The sequence below is a fragment of the Garra rufa genome, chromosome 3, assembly GCF_049309525.1.
Source record: "Garra rufa chromosome 3, GarRuf1.0, whole genome shotgun sequence".
In the NCBI taxonomy this organism is placed as follows: domain Eukaryota; kingdom Metazoa; phylum Chordata; class Actinopteri; order Cypriniformes; family Cyprinidae; genus Garra; species Garra rufa.
Window position 1 is genome coordinate 42,824,111 of NC_133363.1, and position 22,852 is coordinate 42,846,962.

Genomic DNA, 22,852 nt, shown 5'->3' on the forward strand with positions numbered 1-22,852 from the left:
TAGCTGCGTGAAAGTGAACGACAGAGAGGCTTGTATTTACAGTACCTCTGTATTTACACTGATATAGTTGAGTGATCCTGGTATCCTGAGGCATATTCCCAATCCTTCACGCCCACCATGGGTCTATGTGCACCCAGCTGACAAATTGTGTCCCTGCGTGTCTGTAGGTGTGTGTGCTTGTCCTTGCCACAGGTATGTGTTTCTAAATGTGGAGCAGCTTAGTGGGCCACTGTGGAGCATCTCATGTAAAATTAACTGCCAGCTGTTGACCAGGAGGACTGCAATGAAGCATCACTGCAGTTACAACAACTGTCTTCTCTTAAAATAACATGCAATACAAGAGGGAACAATGTAGACTAAGGATAAAAGACTTCTGCTTTGTAAGGATAAGGAATGCGATACCTAATTTCAAAGCATTTAAAAGATACTTTTATCTTTCTGTTTAAAATTCGATGCCTCACCACCTTAAATAACGTTTTTGGACATGTGCATAGCAAAACAATGGTATTCTTTGTACCATGGCAAATTCATTTTATAATCATTCACCTTCTGATACCATCTAAGTATCCACAGGACCAGATAGCAGTAATTTGAAAACTTCACAGATGTTCCTGTCAAGAATAAACAATCTTACTTAGCCAAAAGTTGCATATTCCTGATGCATTCAAATTTTACGGCTCTACAGCATGTTTCCATTTCTTATATTCAGATGCACTACTCTGGAACTGCTTCTGTCCTGAAAAAGCCAAATTGAAGTATATCAAGCATGAGTGGAGCCAGGCAGTCTGAAACTGATTGAGACACATCGTGCACAGCATATTTAAGGTAGGACAGCAGCTTCTCACATGGCTTGTGTGGATTCCCATTGCTAAATGTGCTGAAAAGCATAAAACATCTAATACAGGGCTGACAACTCATTCATTAACTCCTGCCCTAATGGAGTGCCAACAATGGCCAATAATTGACAGCAAAATGAATAGATGTACATAACCTATAGATTCATCCTGGCAATAAGAATCGCCTTTTGCTATTAAAAAAAACACAATTTAGAGTAACTGCTAATTAGTGGTGTGCGATTCTGAAACTACTACTACTAAAACTACTATACTTTTTTCTTGGTGACAATTAGACATAATTTGTGACCCTGGACCACAAAACCAGTCAAAAGGGTCAATTTTTGGAAACTGAGATTTATAGATCACCTGAACGCTGAAAAAATAAGCTTTCCATTGATGTATTTGTTATGATAGGACAATATTTAGTTAAGGTACAACTATTTGAAAACCTGGAAATCTGAGGGTGCAAAAAAATCCAAATATTGAGAAAGTCACCTTTAAAGTTGTCCAAAAGAAGTTCTTAGCAATACATTATTAATCAAAAATCAAGTTTTGATATATTTACGGTAGGAAATTTACAAAAAATCTTCATGGAACATGATCTTTACTTAATATCCTAATGATTTTTGGCATAAATTAATTTAAAAAAATAGTAAAATTGATCATTTTGACCCATACAATGTATTTTTGGCTATTGCTACAAACATACCCATGCTACCCAAGACTGGTTCTGTGGTCCAGGGTCACATATATATTGCTGACTGTGTTTTTTGCTATTACCTTGGCTGTTGTAAACAGCTGACTCACAAAGCTTTTCCTATTCTTCATATTCAGTGCAGTGGTTAGTTCACAATAGTGGCAGAAATTGATTTCCAGGGGAATATTTACCTTCATAAGATTACATTTTTTTAAACATATTAAATGTTTCATCTTTTATGTCAAATTCTTACATTTAATCAATAAATTCAATCAGAAGTCCCTGTCTGAATGAGTGAGTCATTGAACCATTTATTTAAATGATTTGTTCAAACCTGAATCATTCAGAAACAAAGTGACTTGTGTTTATGAATGGGTAATTGAATCATTCACTCAAACATTTGGGTAAAAACAGACTAATTCAATAACGAAACACCACTGTGTCACTAGTTCTGTCAGACTTGTTTTGATTTTTCTGGCATTTTAATCACTAAGTGAATGCATGGACTCTCCAAGACGTGTTTTTGTTTGCTTGTTGCAAAGTGAATGATGACATACTTGATAATGTCAACTTGACACCCTTACTGCTAATGCAAAAAAAAAAAGAGATAGCATAAATATCTTTTTCTTTTTTAACCCCTAAATTGGAGAAGGTCCATATTCAAAGTGCTTTGAAAGAAAAATGTCAGTTTGATTGCGCCACACGTTGTTTTAAAGCACAATAAACTCACTTGAATTTTCCATGTAACATGGCAACAGGAGGGCTTTCTAAGTTAACCAATTGGGAGGAAGAGGGATTACACTTCTACACCACGGAAAATAATCCTATAACCAGTGATTAGTCAACAAGTCCCGGGGTGTAAACAAACAAATCTCATCTCATCTCATTTTCTGCACAGAACTCTGCATCCGTCGCTTGAGAGCCACACCAAAATAACACGGAAATACAGAGGTTCTAGGGTTCTGTACCTTGACCCGGCTCACTGCCTCCTGGGCTTGCATCATCCTGATGTTTTTGGATGGATTCCTCTCCGACAGGAGCTGAGTGGAGCCGAGGTAGTTGGCGGCGAAGATAATCCCATCAATGAGGTCCTCAGGCTCACAGGGACCCGGCACTGTTAGAAGGGAAGCATTGAGAATTCATTATTAAAGCTATTTGTTGTGTTGCCACCTCCTCTGTAGACCACCTCACAGTGACTGATAAGGTATATGAGTGTGAGCTTATCAGGCAGAGAAGTTGCATGCAGATGTCATGAGTATGAAAGTGTGTGCGAATTTGTGTGTGTTCTCAATTGCATCCTACTGTGAGGGCTGATAAAACCGCAGACACTGAAAAGCGGGAACGAAGGTGGCCACATGAGGAAAAGCAGGGTGTATTGGGAGTATTCTGCTTGTGTGATATGGAAATGTGGACGTCATGACACCCACCAAGGGACACATTATGCTGCCATCATTCAGGCACTAGGTTTAAATGTGACAGAACCCCATCCTTTTAATAGAAAGCAGGATTTGTTCCCAAAAGCTAGGCAAGACAGCAGCAATACATTCTCAGGCTGCCGTAAACCAAAAATAAGCTTGTGGTCAATCGATTGTCCTGCTTTTCCAGAGCACTCCTTTTGTTTCCTGCTATATTTTGTGAGTATTTCTCTAGCTGAGCATCCACTAATGTGCCCTTATATTAGCAAACATGACTCCTCTAATTACTGTCTCACCACTGCAACCCATTAAAACAGCTTACAAATTCTCCCCGCATTTCAGCATGTAAATCCACTGAGACATAAAGCTTTCTTCTGCGTGGCTCTCTAATCTCCTGGCTCTGAGTTGGTTTGGTGAATTTGATTTGTTTTTGACTTGATTTAATTATTTGGATAGAATAAAACTTTTGGGGGCAGATTATCAAATGCAGCAAACAATAAAAGATGCTTACCATCCACAAAGCTGGGAAATGAGGCCGTCTTCTTTGTTGGCTAAGAAACAGAGAAACAGTGTTTGATGTATGAAATATGAGTGATGCTCACAACATGCTCACAGCATACTTATAAAGCATTAACCTTTTAGGAAATAAAAAAAACAATCTCTAGGTAAACTTAAAAAACATATATTTTATAAAAAAAATACAAAATATAATAAAAACATACAAATACACATATATTATTATCACATTTATGTATTATCTTAATTATGAACACACTGGTTTGTAGTGCAAACAGTTTTGCCAATTACTGCACATTGTTATTCTTCTTGTTATTTCCTTATAATGGATAATGAACCAGAAGTCTGACCCATTGGCTTACTTCCGTGTTGAAGAATAAGGTGGATGCAAAATTATAAAACGGTTTCACTTCTTGAACAAGTGATTGCCTTTATAAGCAAGTCATTGAATCATTACCTCAAACAATTTGTTCAAAAGCACTGATTATTATTCAAATAAGTGGTTCAAAGGTTTACAACCCCCTTTCAGAATCTGCAGAATGATAATTATTTTCATACCAAATTCATGTTATTGTTTATTTAATACTGACCTGAATAAGATATTTCACATATGCAACTATTACAGAAGGTTCAAATGCTCACTGATGGTTCAGAAGGAAAAACCATGCATTAAGAGCCGGGGGGTGAAAATGTTTGAACAGAATAGAGATGTGTACATTTTTCTTATTTTGCCTAAATATCATATTTGTTTCAATTAGTACTGAGGCTACAGAAGATGTTACATGTTTTCCAGAAGACAAAATAATTTAAATTTACCCTGATCTTCAAATTCAAAAAGTTTTCACCCCCTGGCTCTTAATGCATGGGTTTTCCTTCTGGAGCCTCAGTGAGCGTTTGAACCTTCTGTAATAGTTGCATATGAGTCCCTCAGATGTCCTCAGTGTGAAAAGACAGATCTCAAAATCATACAGTCATTGTTTGAAAAGCTTCAAAAACACAAAAATGCTGGAAAACAAAAGAATTTGTGGGACCAAAAGTTTTTTTTTGAAGAATAGCAAGTAGTGTAACTGTTTAGGACAAACAAGGGACTCGTGAACATCTATCACTAAACAAAAAAACACAGCTGTGAATCATTCAGGTAACAACACAGTATTAAGAATCAAGTGTATGTAAACTTTTGAACGGGGTCATTTTTATAAATTCAACTATTATTTTCTCTTGTGGACTATATGTAAACATCTTTTATGTGAAATATCTTATTCAGGTCAGTAACATGCATTTTGTATCATCCTTTTTTGCAAGATTTTGCAGATTCTGAAAGGGGGATGTAAACTTTTGACCTCACTGTAGCATAGTAAGAGTATTACGCTATTCCAAATTCTGCTCTTGAATTTTTAGTTGGCTGTGCCAAAATAGACAAAGTAGCAATATTTTGTATAATGTGTATAGTTCGCTGAATATTAACTTCTTGTTTACTGTTTATCATGCTTTTTAGTCTGAAAATAAGTAGGCTTGTACAGCACTTGGATGTATTTGGAACATGTTTGTGTGATACTGCTGATATCATAACTTTAATATAGTAATGTCATCACAAAAATATTGCTAAACAGACAGAGAATAGAAAATGAGAATTGGAAATGCAATTGTAAAGCACCTGCATTTTTCTTTTAAAAAAATAAAAATAACTAAAACAAAACACTCAAATTGGAAACCATCCAGATGACTCTGGATGTGGCTCATTGTATCACAACACAAAATCCTGTCAGTCATTCTGAAGTGGCTCTCTGCAGGACTGAGGCGAGAGCTGTAGGACACAGACACACCGTCAGACGGAGTAATAGCCATCATTTTACAACAGAGCCATCCAAATGGAGGTTATGCTTCTAGAGGTCTTCATCAAACGCAATCTAAGGAGTCGAAAGCTCCATCGGCCAAGGTAATTAAATGCGCTCAGAGGAAGTACGGCAAGACGGAATACTGCTTTACATGACATAAGGTAGAACTGTAAAGCAAGGGATGTGTACAAACAGAATTCCTTTGGGTGAATACTTCATGGCTTATTACCATTATGTGTTGACATATTGGGCAAGAGGACTTGCAGAAAACTTGAAATGGCTTTAAGAAGGCTGAAAAATAAATATTCTCAATACTCATGACCCTAATTCACAAATTCGCAATTCTCACAACCTCCTACATTCACATGTGAAACATTCATTAAGGCAAAAAAAAAAAAAAAAAACATTGAAAAGCTTGTGTTGAGAATGATCTTAAAATGTCCTTGGCAGAATGCTTGGTAGCGCTATAAAACATGTTTTGAACACCTATTTGGCGATTTTGAGTAACTGCCCAGATGATGTCTCATATTTTATGGCTCCTACATTCAGGTTGCGAAGCTCTTATGGAGGTTACATTCATGCATAAAAAATGTGCAGAGAAGCCGCAGAACAGACAGCTCAAGGCTGAACTCCCCTCTTTCTATGTAAATACAGTAGAGCCAGGGCAGGAAAGGGCAAAGCCAATTATTTTACTATATCAACACATGGGGGAGGATGGTGGCAAGCTAGTACAACAGCTTAGCTATACCAGGAAAAAAGAGAAACTGTCTAAGAAAGCCAGAGAAATGTGGCATAAATAAGACGACAGGTCGACTAGAATAGCTCTGATGGAAATGTGCAGTGATTATGTGGGGTGCATACTGTCAGATATTGATTGGTTAATGTGTTGTATGATTACAGGCTCACCTCAGGGACATTGTTGTTCTCCAGTGGTCCATTGAGATCAGACCGCTGCTGCTTCCTTGGCTGTTCTGCACTATTAGACACCTAGAAAGATTTTAAATTGAGAGAAATGAGTGACAAATGAGTGGAGAGTGAGATCTGACATGCACAAAGTGGAAAAAGACACAGATGATGGGTTTGCATGCCACTTTATGACCAGCATTAACAAACTGAAACATATCAGAAGCAAAAGGCCACATTTTATGCAATATAACGAACATTTGTATTCAAACACGTTGGCAAATTTAACAGATGTTGTCTTTAACTGGAAACGCACATTGCTAAAAAATACACTTTTACTCTTTATCTATCTGCAGGGGAGTTGAAGTCTCAAATGAGCACTCTGTCTACTACGCATAAGGACATTATTACTTCATGAAATTCATTTGTTGCCTGACAGGATAAAATGTAATCTCCTCATTGCCCAAAGGCAATAAAGAAGCAGGAGGGTAACAGAACTTCACAAGACGTTCACTGGACCACTGAGGCAATCAGACTAAATCTCACCCCTTCACCTAATTCCCTCTTGGAAAGATTTAATTTCCTATTCTGTTTTGAAAATGCAAAGTAAGCTATTTTATAGGAAATAACTCAATTAGAAAGTCAGCACCTCCTCTCATTTTTCAACGATCCAAGCATGCATATCAGAGTGTTTGTCTTTATTATTTGCTTAGTGACTTTAGGCAGAGGTTTCCAGAAATGAGCCAGTTTTCATTTTTGGGTTGTTCAAGCGAAAAAAAAACAAAAAAAAAACACCCACACAATGTACCTTAGCGAGAATAATGGGACAGAATCTAAAAAGCTTCTCAGGGTAATGTATTCTAGCTGGGTGGAAATTAGTTTATTCCTGAGCATTAACAAATGGCTGCACAAATCATGAGTAATGAAATTCATATTTGGGGATTTCAAGAAATTGCTTTTGATCAGGTTCGCCTTCATGTCTAGTTTACAATGAGACGATTCCAATTTCTGCCAGATTATTTTCTTTCATCCGTTTCAACTTGCCGCTCAAACTGAGCACTTTCCCTTTGAAATGAGCCAGTATATGGTAATAACGGCCTATTCTCTGTAATTATCTTTGGAAACTACCCCCAAAATTATGTAAAAATACTTTTACATTACATTAAAGAAACCATTCTATGCAATCTCCTAATATCACATTTTAAGCATCTGCTCTTAAGAGCATAAATCTTTACTCATTGCTCAGCTGTCAGGATTTCGAGGCTAGTCTCGTTTACTCAAATGCCACTTGCATTTAAATAAGCCTTGTCAACATTCGCATTAATATTTAACTATCATAATGAATATGCATATTTCCGAAAGCCCTTTGGGGATGATCTTTATTATTAGATTAAAGTAAATAACATTTAATATTACATCAATATTTCCGACTGTTTAAAAGGAAACAGAAGCCTGTCCAAGTTTTGTTGTTGTTGTTTTCCTAGGGGCCAGGAACTAGAACAAGAATACTTTTATTCAGCCAGGATGCAGTAAATGTATAATGTTACAAAAGATTTATATTTCAAATGAATGCTGTTCTTTCAACTTTCTATTCAGAATCTTGAAAAAGAGTTAAATGGTTTCCACAAAAATGGTAATAATAAGAAACGTTTCTTGAGCACCAAATGAAAATATTTTATTGATTTTTAAAAGATCATGTGATACTAAATGACCACTAAAACAGCTCTGTCATGAGAGAAAAATTATATTTTAAAATATATAAAGTGTTATTATAAAATGTAAACATATGTGACCCTGGACCACAAAACCAGTCATAAGTAGCACGAGTATATTTGTAGTAATAGGTCAAAATTATTGATTTTTCTTTTATGCCAAAAATTATTAGGATATTAAGTAAAGATCATGTTCCATGAAGATATTTAGTATTTCTTACTGTAAATATATAAAAAATATATTTTTTATTAGTAATATACATTGCTAAGAACTTCATTTGGACAACTTGATTTTTTTTTGCACCCTCAGATTCCAGATTTTCAAATCTCGGCCAAATATTTTCCTATCCTAACAAACCATACATCAATAAAAAGCTTATTTATTCAGATTTCAGATGATGTATAAATCCTTATGACTAGGTTTGTCATCCCATATTTTACAATAATAATGTTTACACTGTATTTTTGACCAAATAAATGCAGTCTTGGTGAGAATAAACTGTAAAAAATACAACCCAGTGCTGGGTAAAATATAGACAAACCTAGCCACTGGGTTGACAAAAGGTTTATTATTTATTTAACTTATTAATAGATGTTAGTTTATAGAAATATAGTAATCTTTAAGAAATAATTGAGTTAAATAAAACTACCCAGAAGGTTGGGTTAAACATTTAACTCAGTTTCTGGGTTTGTCCATATTTCACTCAGCATTTTTTATAGTGTAAGAGACTACATTCAAAAACATTTAAAAAAAAAAATCTTACCAGCCCCAAACTTTTGAACAGTATTGTATATGCATCATAGACCAGGCAGATACACTCACAGAAACCCATTACATTCACTCTTGAATGAATCCAAAATGCCCCAGAAAGATGCTAGAGCGCTCAGAGCCAATAGGAGATTTATTCCATCCCTTCCTTTTACAGAATATTAGTCCAAAATAAATTGAATACATTGATAAAAATATCTAACACAAATGTCTTATGTATTTAGTTGATCTTACTGCTTTCATTTCACTGTGCTAAACTTATATTTTCACTGAACCATGTGTTTCATTTAATAAGCTGCCACAGATACAGATACACTTACAGCTTGCTATGCAATTCCGCCTACCTGCTCTCTCACTTGGTCCTGTGTCCATCTCTGTCTCTCCTCTGGTGTGTGAGGTCGTACCTTAAAGTTCCTCTGGAGCTCCGCATTGTGTCTGGCAGGGGGGATGTTGAGGGATTTGGGTCTGCCGTCATGACGGTGAGGCTGAGGCTGGTATGGGGCGGGGGCAGGGGCGGGTTCGGGTTTGGATCGTGTCTCTGGCTGGTACCCGCTCGGTGCTGGATCAGGCGCCAGATCCTCTGGACTCTGATCAGTGCCGCTGCTAAGACTGCCCATACTCATGCTCATCTTAATCTCAGCTACTATCTGATCAATATCCTCCTCTGCCTCTTCTCCCGTCTCTCCATCAAGGCCCTTATGCCTCCTGTAGGGTGATGCCCGCACAGAGTTTCCATTGTCCTCTGTGGCATAGTAGTCACCTGTGTAACCATCTCTGTCTTGCCCCACCTGCGGTTCTTCCTCCTGGTCAGGACAGTAGCCCTCACTTCGTTCAACATCCTGTTCTTCTTGATCTTCGGCAGGAGGTGGAATCTGATCTGGATAGTGTTGGTGGTGGTGATCGAGGACAGGTTCAGGTCTGCCGTCGTACAGCTGCTCGTCTGAGTCCTGCTCGAGTACTTCGCAACGCACTTCTCCATCATCACCGTGTGCATCGTGTTCTCCTTCCACCCATTCCTCAACCGCTTCCTGGCACTCGTCCGTGTCCGGAGGTGGCTCGATGCGACCGTCCGGATGTCCGTACTCTGGTTCATTACAGTCCATTCCCTCCAAGTAGCTGTCATCCTCAGGACAATAGCGGATATAATACGTCACGCCTTCATCTTCCTCTGGTAGCCCTTCGTCGAAATCATCCTCTTCTTCATCAGACGTATTGTTGACGTAGTCTGAGCTAGAGTCTCCATCCAGACTGTCCGGGTGGCTGTGGTAGTCTCTGTGGGCGTGGTCTGGAGTGGTGGGTGTGGCTGGTCGGCTGTCTGTCAAATCTGCCTCCTCTTGGTTGTGGTAGGAGTGTTGGGACACCTCAGGGTCCTGGTGCTCTTCATACTCTTCCTTAGGGTGCTCAGCGTCGGGGTAAGAAGCTGGGCAGGAGCGTGGAGCTGAAGCATGGGGCTCTGTAGCCATGCTGCTGTTGGTCCCTGGCCTCTTCCTCTGAGCCATTGAGAACCACTCACAGGCCGATCATCACTGGAAACCTCAATTCTGCCAAACAAAAACACATTGATAATAAGTATGGCAACATTAATCAACACTTTCATATAAAATAGTCAACAAAACCCTGACACATAAGAAAAAGCACATGCAGGTGGAAAGTCCCTTGTTTTGAGCAATCAACTTCTCCACAATGTATCTGACGAACCAACATAAGTGTCATTACGATCAGATTAAAGGGTTCATGACATGAGAAATCAAATTTGCCTTGATCTTTTGGCATATAAGAGGTCTTTGTACCATTACAACATCCTGCAAGTTTCATAGTTTAAAACACCCTACTCATTACAAACAAAGTATTTATTTAGTCAAGCTCCAAAATGTCTCATCTTGGATCTGAGGTGCAAGGTGACGTCACCCGGGCACAAACATTTTCATAAACACTGCCTCCAGAGCAAGACATCAACGAATAGTCATCTTCTCACCATAGGCCCCATCCACTGGTGTTCAGTAGCTTAATGGATGATCCCTTGAAGATTGCGAGTGTCGAGAAAATAAGAAAATAGAAATTACAATCACTGCCGCTTTCTTGTCTACACTGGATACAGTAAACAGTTGTGCGTTTACTTTCTGACCCAGTCCACGCACTTGGGTCTTTTGTCAATAGGACAGATGGAGTGACAGAAAGTCTGCTTTGATGTGTTTGGTTTAAAAAGCTAGTTTGCATCTTTGTATAGATATCAGAAGGATCCCAGCATAAGGAACAAGTGTACAGATTATTTTTAATGGCATCCCGGATTGTGTCATTAGATTGTTCGGAGCATGTTGTTTTGTAATCGAGGCACAGTGTCATGGAGAGTTCACAAAGAAACATTTGCTGAAAGATGAAGCTGTTCTAGATCTGACTGCAGCTGCATGATAAACAGTAAGTAAATGATTTCATATTGTTTTGTCTGGAAATTACCATTTTTTGATCATGTTGTCAAAACACTCAGATGCAATAGTGAGGGGGGCATTGATAATGTTTTCTTATGCAATAACGTTAGCCAGTCATAACAGTGGTCGATTACTGACAAGCCTTAAAGCAGTGGTTCTCAATCCTGGTCCTGGGGGACCCCTGCTCTGCACATTTTGCATGTCTCCCTTAGTGTTGTCAAAAATATCAATATTTCGATAAATATCGATACTGAAATATCTGAACGATACCAATACTAATTTCCCGAAGTATCGATACTAGCCGAGCTGTCACTTTCACTTCTCCACAAAGGCGTGTGACCGCAGTGCCTGTCTCGTCTCATTCAAGTGAAGCGAATAGTAAGGCGAGTGCGGTGCCCCACGACCGGCTTTGTTTGATAAAGAACACAGCAGGAGTGCTATCTGGAAATATTTCGGATATGAAACAAATGAACATGGAAAGCCGAAGTACACAAGCAAGCCAATATGTAAGAGTTGCTACAGAGCAATGCTAACAAAAGGCACTAACACCATTAACTTCGCAAAGCACCGGAAAGACAGACAACCGAGTCTATATAAAGAAGAACTGTTCTCATTTTAACATTATCATCTGAATCATTAAATAAGATTGCCTATTATTGTTGCTGATATGAGTGTTGTCCCTTTTTTACCATAGTTCGTTAATATAATTAGATTGAGGAATCTTAGACGAGTAAATACCTTAACTGAACTGCGCTTATTTAACTTTATTTAAAAAAAAAATCATTACTTAAATTCTGCAATTTGTCTAAATGATATCCAGAGCATTGTTTTTTGTGTGTTATGCACGCATGTTTGCTTGCGTGTATCGTTGATTATGAATCCGGCATTAAAATCTGTTCGTCAAATAATGTTTATGTATTAACCAGCATTTATGAACGATGAGCAATGCATTTGTTACAGTATATTTGAATCTTTGATAACGGTAGGTAATAAAAACACAACGGATCATGTTAGCTCTGGTCCAATAAAAAATATTCACAGATATAACTTTGGATTTTAATTAGTTAATGTAGTAGTAAATTATAGTTTAAATTAACTTTAACTACTAACTTTAAATTAACTAAGATTAATAAATGTTTTGGAAGTATTTTTCATTGTTTATTCATGTTAACTGATGTTAACAAATATCTTTTACCATTAACTTAAGTTCTAAGATTAGTTAGATAGTTCAGTTAATTTTAAAAGTGTGGTCTAAAAAGAAAAAAAAAAGTTTACGACCTACACTACCAGTTATATGTGAACAGCAAATAAAGTATGAAACAAACTCAAATGAAGCTAAGCTGAACAGGGCTGTAGCAGTGTACATATGCATATACCTCATTGTCATGTTCTAGACTATATTTATCTTTAAATTAAAAAAGAAATTTACCTCCTTAATATTGTGGCAGTTTTTTTCTCTGTGGTATCGAAAATAATATCGAATATCGATATTTTTCAAGGTATGGTATCGAAGTTAGAAATTCCAGTATTGTGACAACACTAGTCTCCCTTATTTAACACAACTGTTAAGATCATCAGCTCATTAGGAGAGAGATACATAAACTGAACTAACGAGCTGATGATTTCAATCAGGTTTGTTAAATAAGGGAGACATGCAAAATGTGCAGAGCAGGGGTCCCCCAGGACAAGGATTGAGAACCACTGCCTTAAAGGACATGCTCCCTCAAAAACAGTATGCTTTAAAGAAAGTCAGAATGAGGGTTAAAAAAAAAAAATTATTTTTCCACATATTTATTTGTTTTTTGTGCAAAAAAACTTTATTAAATAGGTCATATAATGCAATTTCATGTTTTCCTATGTCTTTGGAGTGTTACAAGCTGTTACAAGGCAGGGCAGAGAAAAACAACAATAATGTACAATATGCAGAAAATAATGTGTTTTTTGAACCTCAAACCACATAAACACACTGCATTACAAAAATGACAAAATAATGCTATTTTTAACAACATTATATGACCCCTTTAACATTATAAGTAAACCTTAAGGCACATAAAAAAATAAATTAAAAAAAACATGTCATGGCCCCTTCAAAAGAGAATACCATGTTTCCAATGAAGTCCCCAGAGTTATACAACACAGGTGTTGATGTGTGATACTGAACAGTTCAGCTGTAACACATCCACATATTCAAGCACTGTTGGGGTGTATCGATCTCTGAGTGGAGGCACAATCTCTTCTCAGCTCTCAGCACCTGATCAATTTCAGTCATCCAGTCTGACTGATGTTCATTCCACATGTACACCAGAACAATCATTGAACCGCTCCTGCTGAGAAGATGTGAACAACAACACCTGTTTTCTCAGTCTTGACTTTCAAAGTCTCCAAAGCAGTCTAATTATGTCATCAGCATAATGGCAATTTTAATATTTGGAACATTACACTGACATACACATTTGTTTTCTCAGCAGATTCTACTAACTAAAACAGAAGACTATGAATTAAGTAATCATGATTACTTTTATTTAAATTAGTCCTGTCGAAACTTCACGCTCCAACTCTACTTCACATTTAAACAAGTGCGGGTCAGATGAGATGTTGTCAGGCCGTATGCCAGTAAAAAACAAATTTTCCTGTCCTGTCAGCCGTTCTACTGTGCTTGTAGCAAGTGTCATGTTCAGCAGCGGCAGCTCTTAAAGTAATAGCAGCCAAATAGTCTAATTACCCAGCTGCTGTGTTGTCTGTTAATCAAAGTGGAAGAGGAAATAAATTATTTGTGTAGCTTTAAGGATTCATCTATAAATTTAGTGTTTGATAACTTTATTAAATTTCTGTATATTTTCTACTTGCGGAAGGGCACAGGTAAATAGTGGGTTTATGTGAAGATTGTTTTACGTTCACTTAAATTAGAAGTTATTTTTTAAGTCTAATAAATTTTAAAACTAGGACAAAAGAACAATTTCCTAGAGGTCTCAGTCATATTGTTATCAGTGATACTCACCTTCAGTCATAATAAAAAATATTTATTAATAAGTAAATTTTTTGAATCAGTTGACAACAGTAATTTATTTATGTGAAGAACATTATGCATTTTGATGAATAAATAAATAAATAATTTAATGACAAATATAAATATTATTTCTAGCCAATTTTATTTTTGTTTTTTATTTTAATAAACCTATACACTTGAAATAAGTCTCTTATGCTCACAGAAATTGTATTGTATTCAAAAATATTTTAAAATGTAATTTATTCCTGTGATGCAAAGCTGAATTTTAAGCAGCCATTACACTAGTCTTCAATGTTTCATAACCCTTCAAAAAATAATTTTAATATGTTAATTTGGCACTCAGTGGTACTGCTTAAAATTTTGACTTTTTTTGTATTATTTGGTGAATATAATGTTTTAAAAAACAGCACTTATTTGACAGAAATATTTGTCACTTTTGAATAATTTAATGTGTACTTGCTGAAAAAATAAAAAAGAAATAAGCAAGCGCTGAACAAAATATCAATAAATGTAATGTCTTTTGTAGAAAAATCTCTTTTTGCTTGCTCTTGAGCATTAAGATCTTGACATCTTGGGACCCACGGAAATGCTGGGATAAATCTCACACGCCTAAATTGCAGTTTGAAAAGATGTGAACATGACAGAAAGAATAGTTGAAGTTTTCTGTCAGAAGCTTGTAAGAGTAGGCAAGACAAATTTCAGCAACATAAAAAAGCAATTAGATGTCAGCGTTCGGAGATAAATCATAACAATAGCGGCTGTACAGAGGCTGCATAATCGCACGCAGAATGTAAAACTCAAATCAAACGTGTAATGGTGCTGGTGTAAATCTTGTTCGCTCTTTCACAGACACACACACACACACACACACACACACAATGCTATGTTGCTGTCTCCATCAGATGCCTGCAACAACAGCTTATGGAGAGACTTTTATTGCTGCTTTCCCTTTTGTTCATCCTTTCTCCCTGCCTTTAATTACGCCTTCCATCACCAGTCATTACAACAACTAATTATCATTGTGCTTGTGCTCCTCCAATCTTACAGCGCTCTAAGCGTGTGTGACACTACATGAGTTTGTCGACTTATAGAGCCTTTTATTGTCTACACACATAGAGCCGCTTTTAATGAAGCCTTGATTTTTTGTGCTTTAACCTTAAACCCTGCCTGACTGATCATTTTACATCACAACACCTCTTTGAAAAAATCACTGTTCACCTGTTATCAAAGAGCTTATAGCACAACAAGTACGTTCTGACCCCCTCCCCATCTTCAGTCAATCAATCCCAACTGACATTCTGGTAACTAAAGGCAACAGCCTCCCAAGGGCACCCCTGACCTTTCACCTCATTGTTCAGTCATAAGCCACACCCAGGAATAATGTCTAGAGTGTGGTTAACCGAATTTATCACACACACGCATGCTCAGCGTACATATCATTTCCATTTACTGAAGCGGAATACATTACCATGCCAATGACCAGACTGTCAGGAAAGATGCACAAGAAATCAATCTTGTCTGCCCGTAACAATCGGGATCACGTTCATTTATGCACACTATATTTAATATGAAATGTAAGCAGTACAGCAGACAATATACTAAAATCAACTCAACCAGACTGAGGGTGCAAAACACTCTAAATATAAAGAAAATTTGCCCAAATGAAGTTCTTAGCAATGCATATTAATCAAAAATTAAGTTACGGTGAGAAATTTACAAAATATCTTTATGGAACATGATCTTTACTTAATATTCTAATTATGTCGGCATAAAAGAAAAATCGATAATTTTGACCCATACAATGTATTTTTGGCTACTGCTACAAATATACCTGTGCTACTAATGACTGGTTTTGTTGTCCAGGATCACAAATCATAAAATTGTTTAAAATCTTTATAAAAATGTCTTCCGAGATTCTGTCTTTCTTCAGTCGAAAAGAAATTAAGGTTTTAGAGGAAACTCTTTCAGGATTTTTCTCCAAATAGTGGACTTCAATGGAGATTAATGGGTTGAAGGTCCAAATTGCAGTTTCAATGCAGCTTCAAAGGGCTCTAAACGATCCCACCTGAGGAAGAAGGGTCTTATCTAGCGAAACAATAGGTCATTTAAAAAAAAAAAAAAAAGAAAAGAAAAGAAATTAATATACCTTTTAAGCAAAAATGATTGTCTTGCTCTAGCTTGACCGCACGCATTACAAAATCATGTACACATGACGTAGGCGGAAGTACCGACCAAGGGTTTACAAAGCAAATGTGCAAAGAAAATCAAACACCTTTAAAGGTAAAACAATGTTGGGTGATTTTGAGAAAATTTTTCACCCTAACATACCTATTTGAACCAAACAACACAGATGAAAAGTAAGACGAGAGTAAGTGCAAGACAAGTATTTGTGGTAAAAAGTATATCAATTTGTAATTTTTTTTTTTTTTTAGAAAATGACCAATTGTTTCACTAGATAAGACCCTGATTCCTTGGCTAGGATTGTGTAGAGCCCTTTAAAGCTGCATTGAAACTGCAGTTTGAACTTTCAACCTATTGACCACCATTGAAGTTCACTATATGGAGAAAAATCCTGGAATATTTTCCTCAAAAACCCTTTTTTTTACATTTATTTTTTGGCATTTTTGCCTTTATTGTGATAGGACAGATCACACAGGACAGAAAGCAAAGTGGGAGAGAGATAGGGGCGGGATCGAGAAAGATCCTTGAGTCGGATGGTAAGTAAATTATCAGGACATTTTTATTCTGGAAGTGAACTAATTCTTTAAATAAAACAGCTTAGACAGTCATTTAAAGCCATAATTCTTCAAAAATAAAAATTCTGTCATTTACTCAACCTCTTGTTTTTCAAAAGGCTTGCTTTCTTCTGTGGAACACAAAAGAATGTCTGTGTTTAATTTTTCTTTTGAAAGTCAATGAGGTCCCCAACAGCTCCATTGAGTTTCACTGAATGAAAAACAGCTTAACCATTAAATAATTTTACTAAACAATATCACTATATACTGTACAGTATATTCCAAAGGCTTGTGTGCTTTGTTGGCCAGCGCTGTGCAGCGCCCATGACACACACTGAAGTTGTGCGATAGCACACACACTTGGCTCAGTACATGGCTCAGGCTACATTTAGCATGGGAACAAAAACCCTGCAAATTACCCAGAATCGTTTTGTTAATTGGCCACAGAACTTTTTAATTGAAAATGGCAATAAACTGCTTTGGGCTCCTGCAGAGAACTTTACAACCTCTGACTAGATCAGACACAACACATGGCTGTAAAATGCCTTTTTAGTCTCATGCACAAATGACAAGAGATGAGCAAACAAAATGAGTAAATTTAATTTACCATTTCCCAATTACCATTTACCTCTCAGTGCCATTTTTACATAAAATGCATTAAAACAATTATGCAATCGCCAAATAGCATTATGAGGTCATGTGACTACAGCATAAATATTACATTTGGTCAGTGCAGCATGCAGTATACCAGTATCCATTTTTTCTTTGTATGTTCTGCTCTTTATGGCAAATAATAACAACAGAGCATTTCGAATGCGCTTCACAGAGGTCACTGGTTAGACTCAGTGAATAAATCTCACCACACAGTTCATCCTTTTAGTTAAAATCTATCTTTATTATATAGTTAAACCGTGATGCATTCCATTGTAGCCGTGTATCCAAAAGCTAATATAAAATTGTGATGATGCTGGAAATTTAGTTTAGACTCTGGAGGACAGAATTCACAAAAATATTCTAATTTAAGCAGCATTGTGTTATACTATTACAAATACAAAACCACTGCTAGAGAAAACAAGCATCTATGCAATTAATTCAGAACCTTATAGTTACTGAGATAAAGCATTTGTGACAACCAGTCCCAGTGTCCCTTGCACTAAATTACATCACACGACTCTAACAAGGTATCATTATAGGCTATGATTAAAACCTTGAAATTACAACAGAAAGTCCCGAAATAATATGCGAAGAGTGCTTGTCTGAGGTGTTTTGGGAAGATACATTCATTTATTGGTTTCTCGGAAGCTAGTGACCTACTATGCCACATCAGTATGATGCATGATTTCAATTTAACAGCCACTGAAGCCATATATTTACTGTAGGGGAAAAAGACTTAAAGCACAAGCACCCTTTCATGCTCGAAATAGCAAAAAGCTTGAGTTACATTGCAAGGTTCCTCCCAGTATGAACGTTTTTTTAGATTAAACAATCCATATTAAGTTAATGATTATATTCTGAGCTGAGGTGTATCATAATGGTTGCATTTAAGCACACATTGGCATAAATAAGCTTCGAAACACTAAGCAACTTAGACTTAATCTGCCAAGCAAAACAGCCAAAATCCAGATCTGCAGACTAGCAACATTCTGTTTTATTTCCAACGAGCAGCAGTAAAGACCAGATACATTTGGTTACAAAACAGAAGGGGGTTAAACAAGCCTACACTCTGTGCTAATTATTTCCTGGAGATTTCCCAAACATCCCCAGCTTTAACCGGGCTAATGTGACTGTTAGTCTGGCTTCTGCATTGCTGTACTGACCTACACACACAGGAGGATAATTGCGTGGATACAGCTGACACGCTGACAGTGTGAAAATTGGGTTTCACAGCTGGACACATATGATTGTATAACAAGACAGATATGCCTTAAGAGTTATAATAAATAAGCCATTTGCATTTTATCGCATTTTGCGTGGAATAAACCCTGTTGGAGACACATTAACAATGAGCGTTTAGCTTGTTATTCGAAGCATTTGTAAAAACCCTGATGATGCAACACAACGGTAAAAACAAAGGTAATTCTGAAACGTGATTTGCTGGGTTTCTTTGCTAATGACAGTGTGGATGAGAAGGTTACTGTCGACAGGGGTCCTCATTACTGAAATCATAGAAGCAGAGGGAACTCTGGGTAGAAGTCCAAAGGGGCGAGCGCAGACAAACATTAATCTGTTCTTGTCCTTGGCGGTGTGAGCTACAGAATTGAATTTCATGGACTAAGGAGTTTAAGCAACCGGAGAGAGTTACAGCGATACTGTGGTATTGAGGAGAGTGTCCAGTGTGCTCTCAGAATGGGAGACAGGATAACCTAATTTTCCCCAATTTGGTTAAAGGGGACCTATCATGCCCCTTTTTACAATATGTAATTTAAGTCTCTGGTGTCCAAAGAATGTGTCTGTCATGTTTCAGCTTAAAATACCCCATAGATCTTTTATTATAGCTGGTCAAATTTGCCCTTCTTTGGGTGTGTGTGTGTACCTTTAAATCCAAATGAGCTTTTTTTAAAAGCCTTTACAGCTCATGCTTCAGATAGTCCATCAACAACAAAACTGGAGAATCTCACGCAGCCAAAAAATTATTCATGAAATATGCAGAACTAACCACATAGCTCTCTCTTTGAATACAGTCAGAGACAGTGGCAATAGGAGCTATAGTGGCGATACAAACATTTTTATATGCGATTAAATCAGGATTATATGCGATTCAATCCAGGCAGGATCAATGCGAATAGGGCAGATTGTCACCCCTATGATGTCATAGTAGGGGGAATCTAAAACAGCATATTTTCAGACACTGCTTCTGATTTATGTGGATTATAAAAAAAAATGAGTTGGTGGATTTTTACCATTATAGTCTGATTGTTTACACACATCAGTGTTCAAACTGCATATAAATGTGTGTTTGTCTCCTTTAAATGTGAGGTCTCCTTTAAGACATGTTTAATCAAATTAAGTATACATTTTTTTTATAAATAAAATAAAAAATAATAATAAAATAAGCATCTTTAATTTTGGATGATTTTTTGAGAAAAACCATTGTCACATGTTTATGCTATTTTACATACTAAATAGTAGTATGCAGCCTTATAATATTTAAAAAAAAACGTGTTTCCACTGTATATTAAAGACACTTGTGCCCATTTATTGTGCTGTGCTTTTAATAATCCTGCTCTTGTGATTAGCACATTAGTTCTCATTTACCTCACTGATCACCACACAGAAGATGCAATAAATATCTAAATGTTTCTTTCTTTTATTTCTTTTGAAGTTTATGGACATAAATGTGTATGGACATAAATAAACTGTTGCTTTAAAAAGATTTTTTCTATTGCTTGACTTTCCAGCTTTAACTGCTTTATTTTGGACATGAAGATCCACAGATATAGATATATATATATATTACATTCCATACTTCATATATTATGGAAGCCTGTTTTCATCACTGAATAAAAAGGTAATTGTGACTTTTTATCTCACAATTCAGACTTTTCTTCTCGCAATTGTGAGTTATAAAATAAGAACTGCAAGACAAACTCACAATTATGACTTTTTCCTCAGAACTGAGCGTTTACATCTTACATTTCAGACTTTTTTTCTGGCAATTGCGAGTTATAAAGTCAGAATTGCAAGACAAATTCTTAGAATTGCAAGTTTTCTCACAATTCAGACTTTTTTCTCAGAAATCAATTTCTGCCACTATTGTGAACTAACCACTGCACTGAATATGAAGAATAGGAAAAGCTTTGTGAGTCAGCTGTTTACAACAGCCAAGGTACTAGCAAAAAACACAGTCAGCAATATATATGTGACCCTGGACCACAGAACCAGTCTTGGGTAGCATGGGTATATTTGTAGCAATAGCCAAAAATACATTGTATGGGTCAAAATTATTGATTTTTCTTTTATGTCAAAAATCATTAGGAAATTAAGTAAAGATCATGTTACATTAAGATTTTTTGTAAAATTCCTACTGTAAACCTAATAAAATGTAATTTTTGATTAGTAATATGCATTGTTAAGAACTTAATTTGGACAACTTTAAAGGTGATTTTCTCAGTATTTTGATTTTTTTGCACCCTTAGATTCCAGATTTTCAAATAGATGTATCTCAGCCAAATATTGTCCTATCCTAACAAACTATACATCAATAGAAAGCTTATTTATTGAGCTTTCATATGATGTATATATCTCAGTTTTGTAAAATTTAACCTTATGACTGGTTTTGTGGTCCAGGGTCACACACACACACACACACACACACACACACACACACACACACACACACACACACACACACAATATATATATATATATATATATATATATATATATATATATATATATATATAAACACAATTCTGACTTTTTTCTAAATTGCGAGTTTATATCTCACAATTCTGACCTTTATAAAGTTAGAACTGTGAGATATAAGCTTGCAAATCTGACTTTATTTTTCAGAATTGCAAATTTGTCTCTGACTATATATACTGTATATAAACTCACAATTCAGATTTTTTTTTCTCATTATTGCGAGTTCATATCTCACAATTCTGACTTAGTAACTTGCAATTGCGAGATATAAATTGCAAGATATAAATTGGACTTTATAACTCGCAATTGCAAGTTTATATCTCACAATACTGAGAAAAAAGAAATATAAGAAAAAACTCAAAAGTTCTCACTTTATTTCTCGCAATTGTGTTTATATCATGCAATTCTGAGAAAAAAGTCAGATTTGTGAGTTTATATCTTGTAATTCTGACTTTACAACTCGCAACTGAGAAAAATAGAATAACCTTTTTTTGGTTTTTTATTCAGTGGACTTCCATAATATATGGAATATTCTTTTATATATGAAAATATTTACAATACAGACTTTTAAATTATGAAAATCTATTATGTTCATCTTATGTTCTTATGTATCATTGGTCAGAAATAACAGTAATGTTATGAAATGTTGTTACACTTCAATATGTTTCACAGTTCAGCTGTTTTCTATTTTAATACTAAAATGCAGTTTTATCCCTGTATTAGTAGAGCCGAATTTTCTGAATTTTCACATTGCTTTTTTTATCTGATATTTTTGTGGAACCCGTGATAATTTTTTTAGGATTCTTTGATGAATAGAAAGTTCAAAAGAACAGCATTCATTTAAAACAGAACTTTCTGAACAAAACTCAAATCATACGCCAACACATTATTCTGAATTAGAGATCAATGATTCACTGTTATCGTTTCACTTTCTTCTCAGCCATCTCTTCATACCATCAGAAAAAAGGAATTAAGACGCGAGCTACACATCTGCGAGCACAAGACAGACTGTGAATGAGTCCATTTGAAACTCAGAGGTGATGAGAACTGAGATGAGTTCAATTCCCAGAGTGCAATTCTTCATCCTCCGGTTGCTCCTGCATGTCTGGGCATTTTGCAGGCGCCTTCGCGTCCAGCGGTGTATTCCAGCGTGAGAAAGGAGGACTGATGCCTGGCACAGCCTTAGTGGTGTGCTGCCTCCTGTAAACAGGCTTATTTATTTCTGAAATGAGCTACAGCTTTAACTCACAGTGGGACACTTTTCTTGTTTCCTTGACAAATGTCTCTACTGTTTCACTTACTGGAGATGAGCGAGGAGATGAGAGAATTGGATTCCTCCTTACCATCCGTACTAGAGAGACATGTGAGGCTATGCAACACTCCCTGCTTCCTTCACTGCTGTCTTTAAGACAAAACAATGGTTGTTCCTTATCTAGAAAACACTGCACTGTTTATCTGGTGCTGAGACAGCAGATACAGCCGGAGCATCATGGCTGTACACATCTCACCAGCTATCTGCTGTATACAAAGCACACACATTAACCGCTTATCATTGAGAAAAGATTAAGAAATGCGGCAAATGTGTTTGTGTGCATCTCCTTAAAGCATCTTCACAAGAAAGTTGAGCGTAAACAGC

General features: G+C 36.3%; 1 protein-coding gene across 5 annotated transcripts in view; it reads right to left on the reverse strand.

Annotated features, from left to right (window-relative positions):
- apba2b (amyloid beta (A4) precursor protein-binding, family A, member 2b) overlaps positions 1-22,852 on the reverse strand; it is a 113,829-nt gene that overhangs the window by 27,184 nt on the left and 63,793 nt on the right. For 4 of the 5 annotated variants that reach the window (XM_073836191.1, XM_073836194.1, XM_073836193.1 and 1 more), the window contains exons 3-6: positions 9,028-10,224; positions 6,206-6,286; positions 3,460-3,499; positions 2,502-2,647 (exon numbers count right to left, since the gene is read on the reverse strand). In XM_073836191.1, the coding sequence (XP_073692292.1) occupies positions 2,502-2,647; positions 3,460-3,499; positions 6,206-6,286; positions 9,028-10,182 (1,422 nt within the window). In that variant the 5' untranslated portion in view covers positions 10,183-10,224. The remainder of the gene's footprint in view (positions 1-2,501; positions 2,648-3,459; positions 3,500-6,205; positions 6,287-9,027; positions 10,225-22,852) is intronic. The other variant, XM_073836195.1, reaches the window with a different exon arrangement.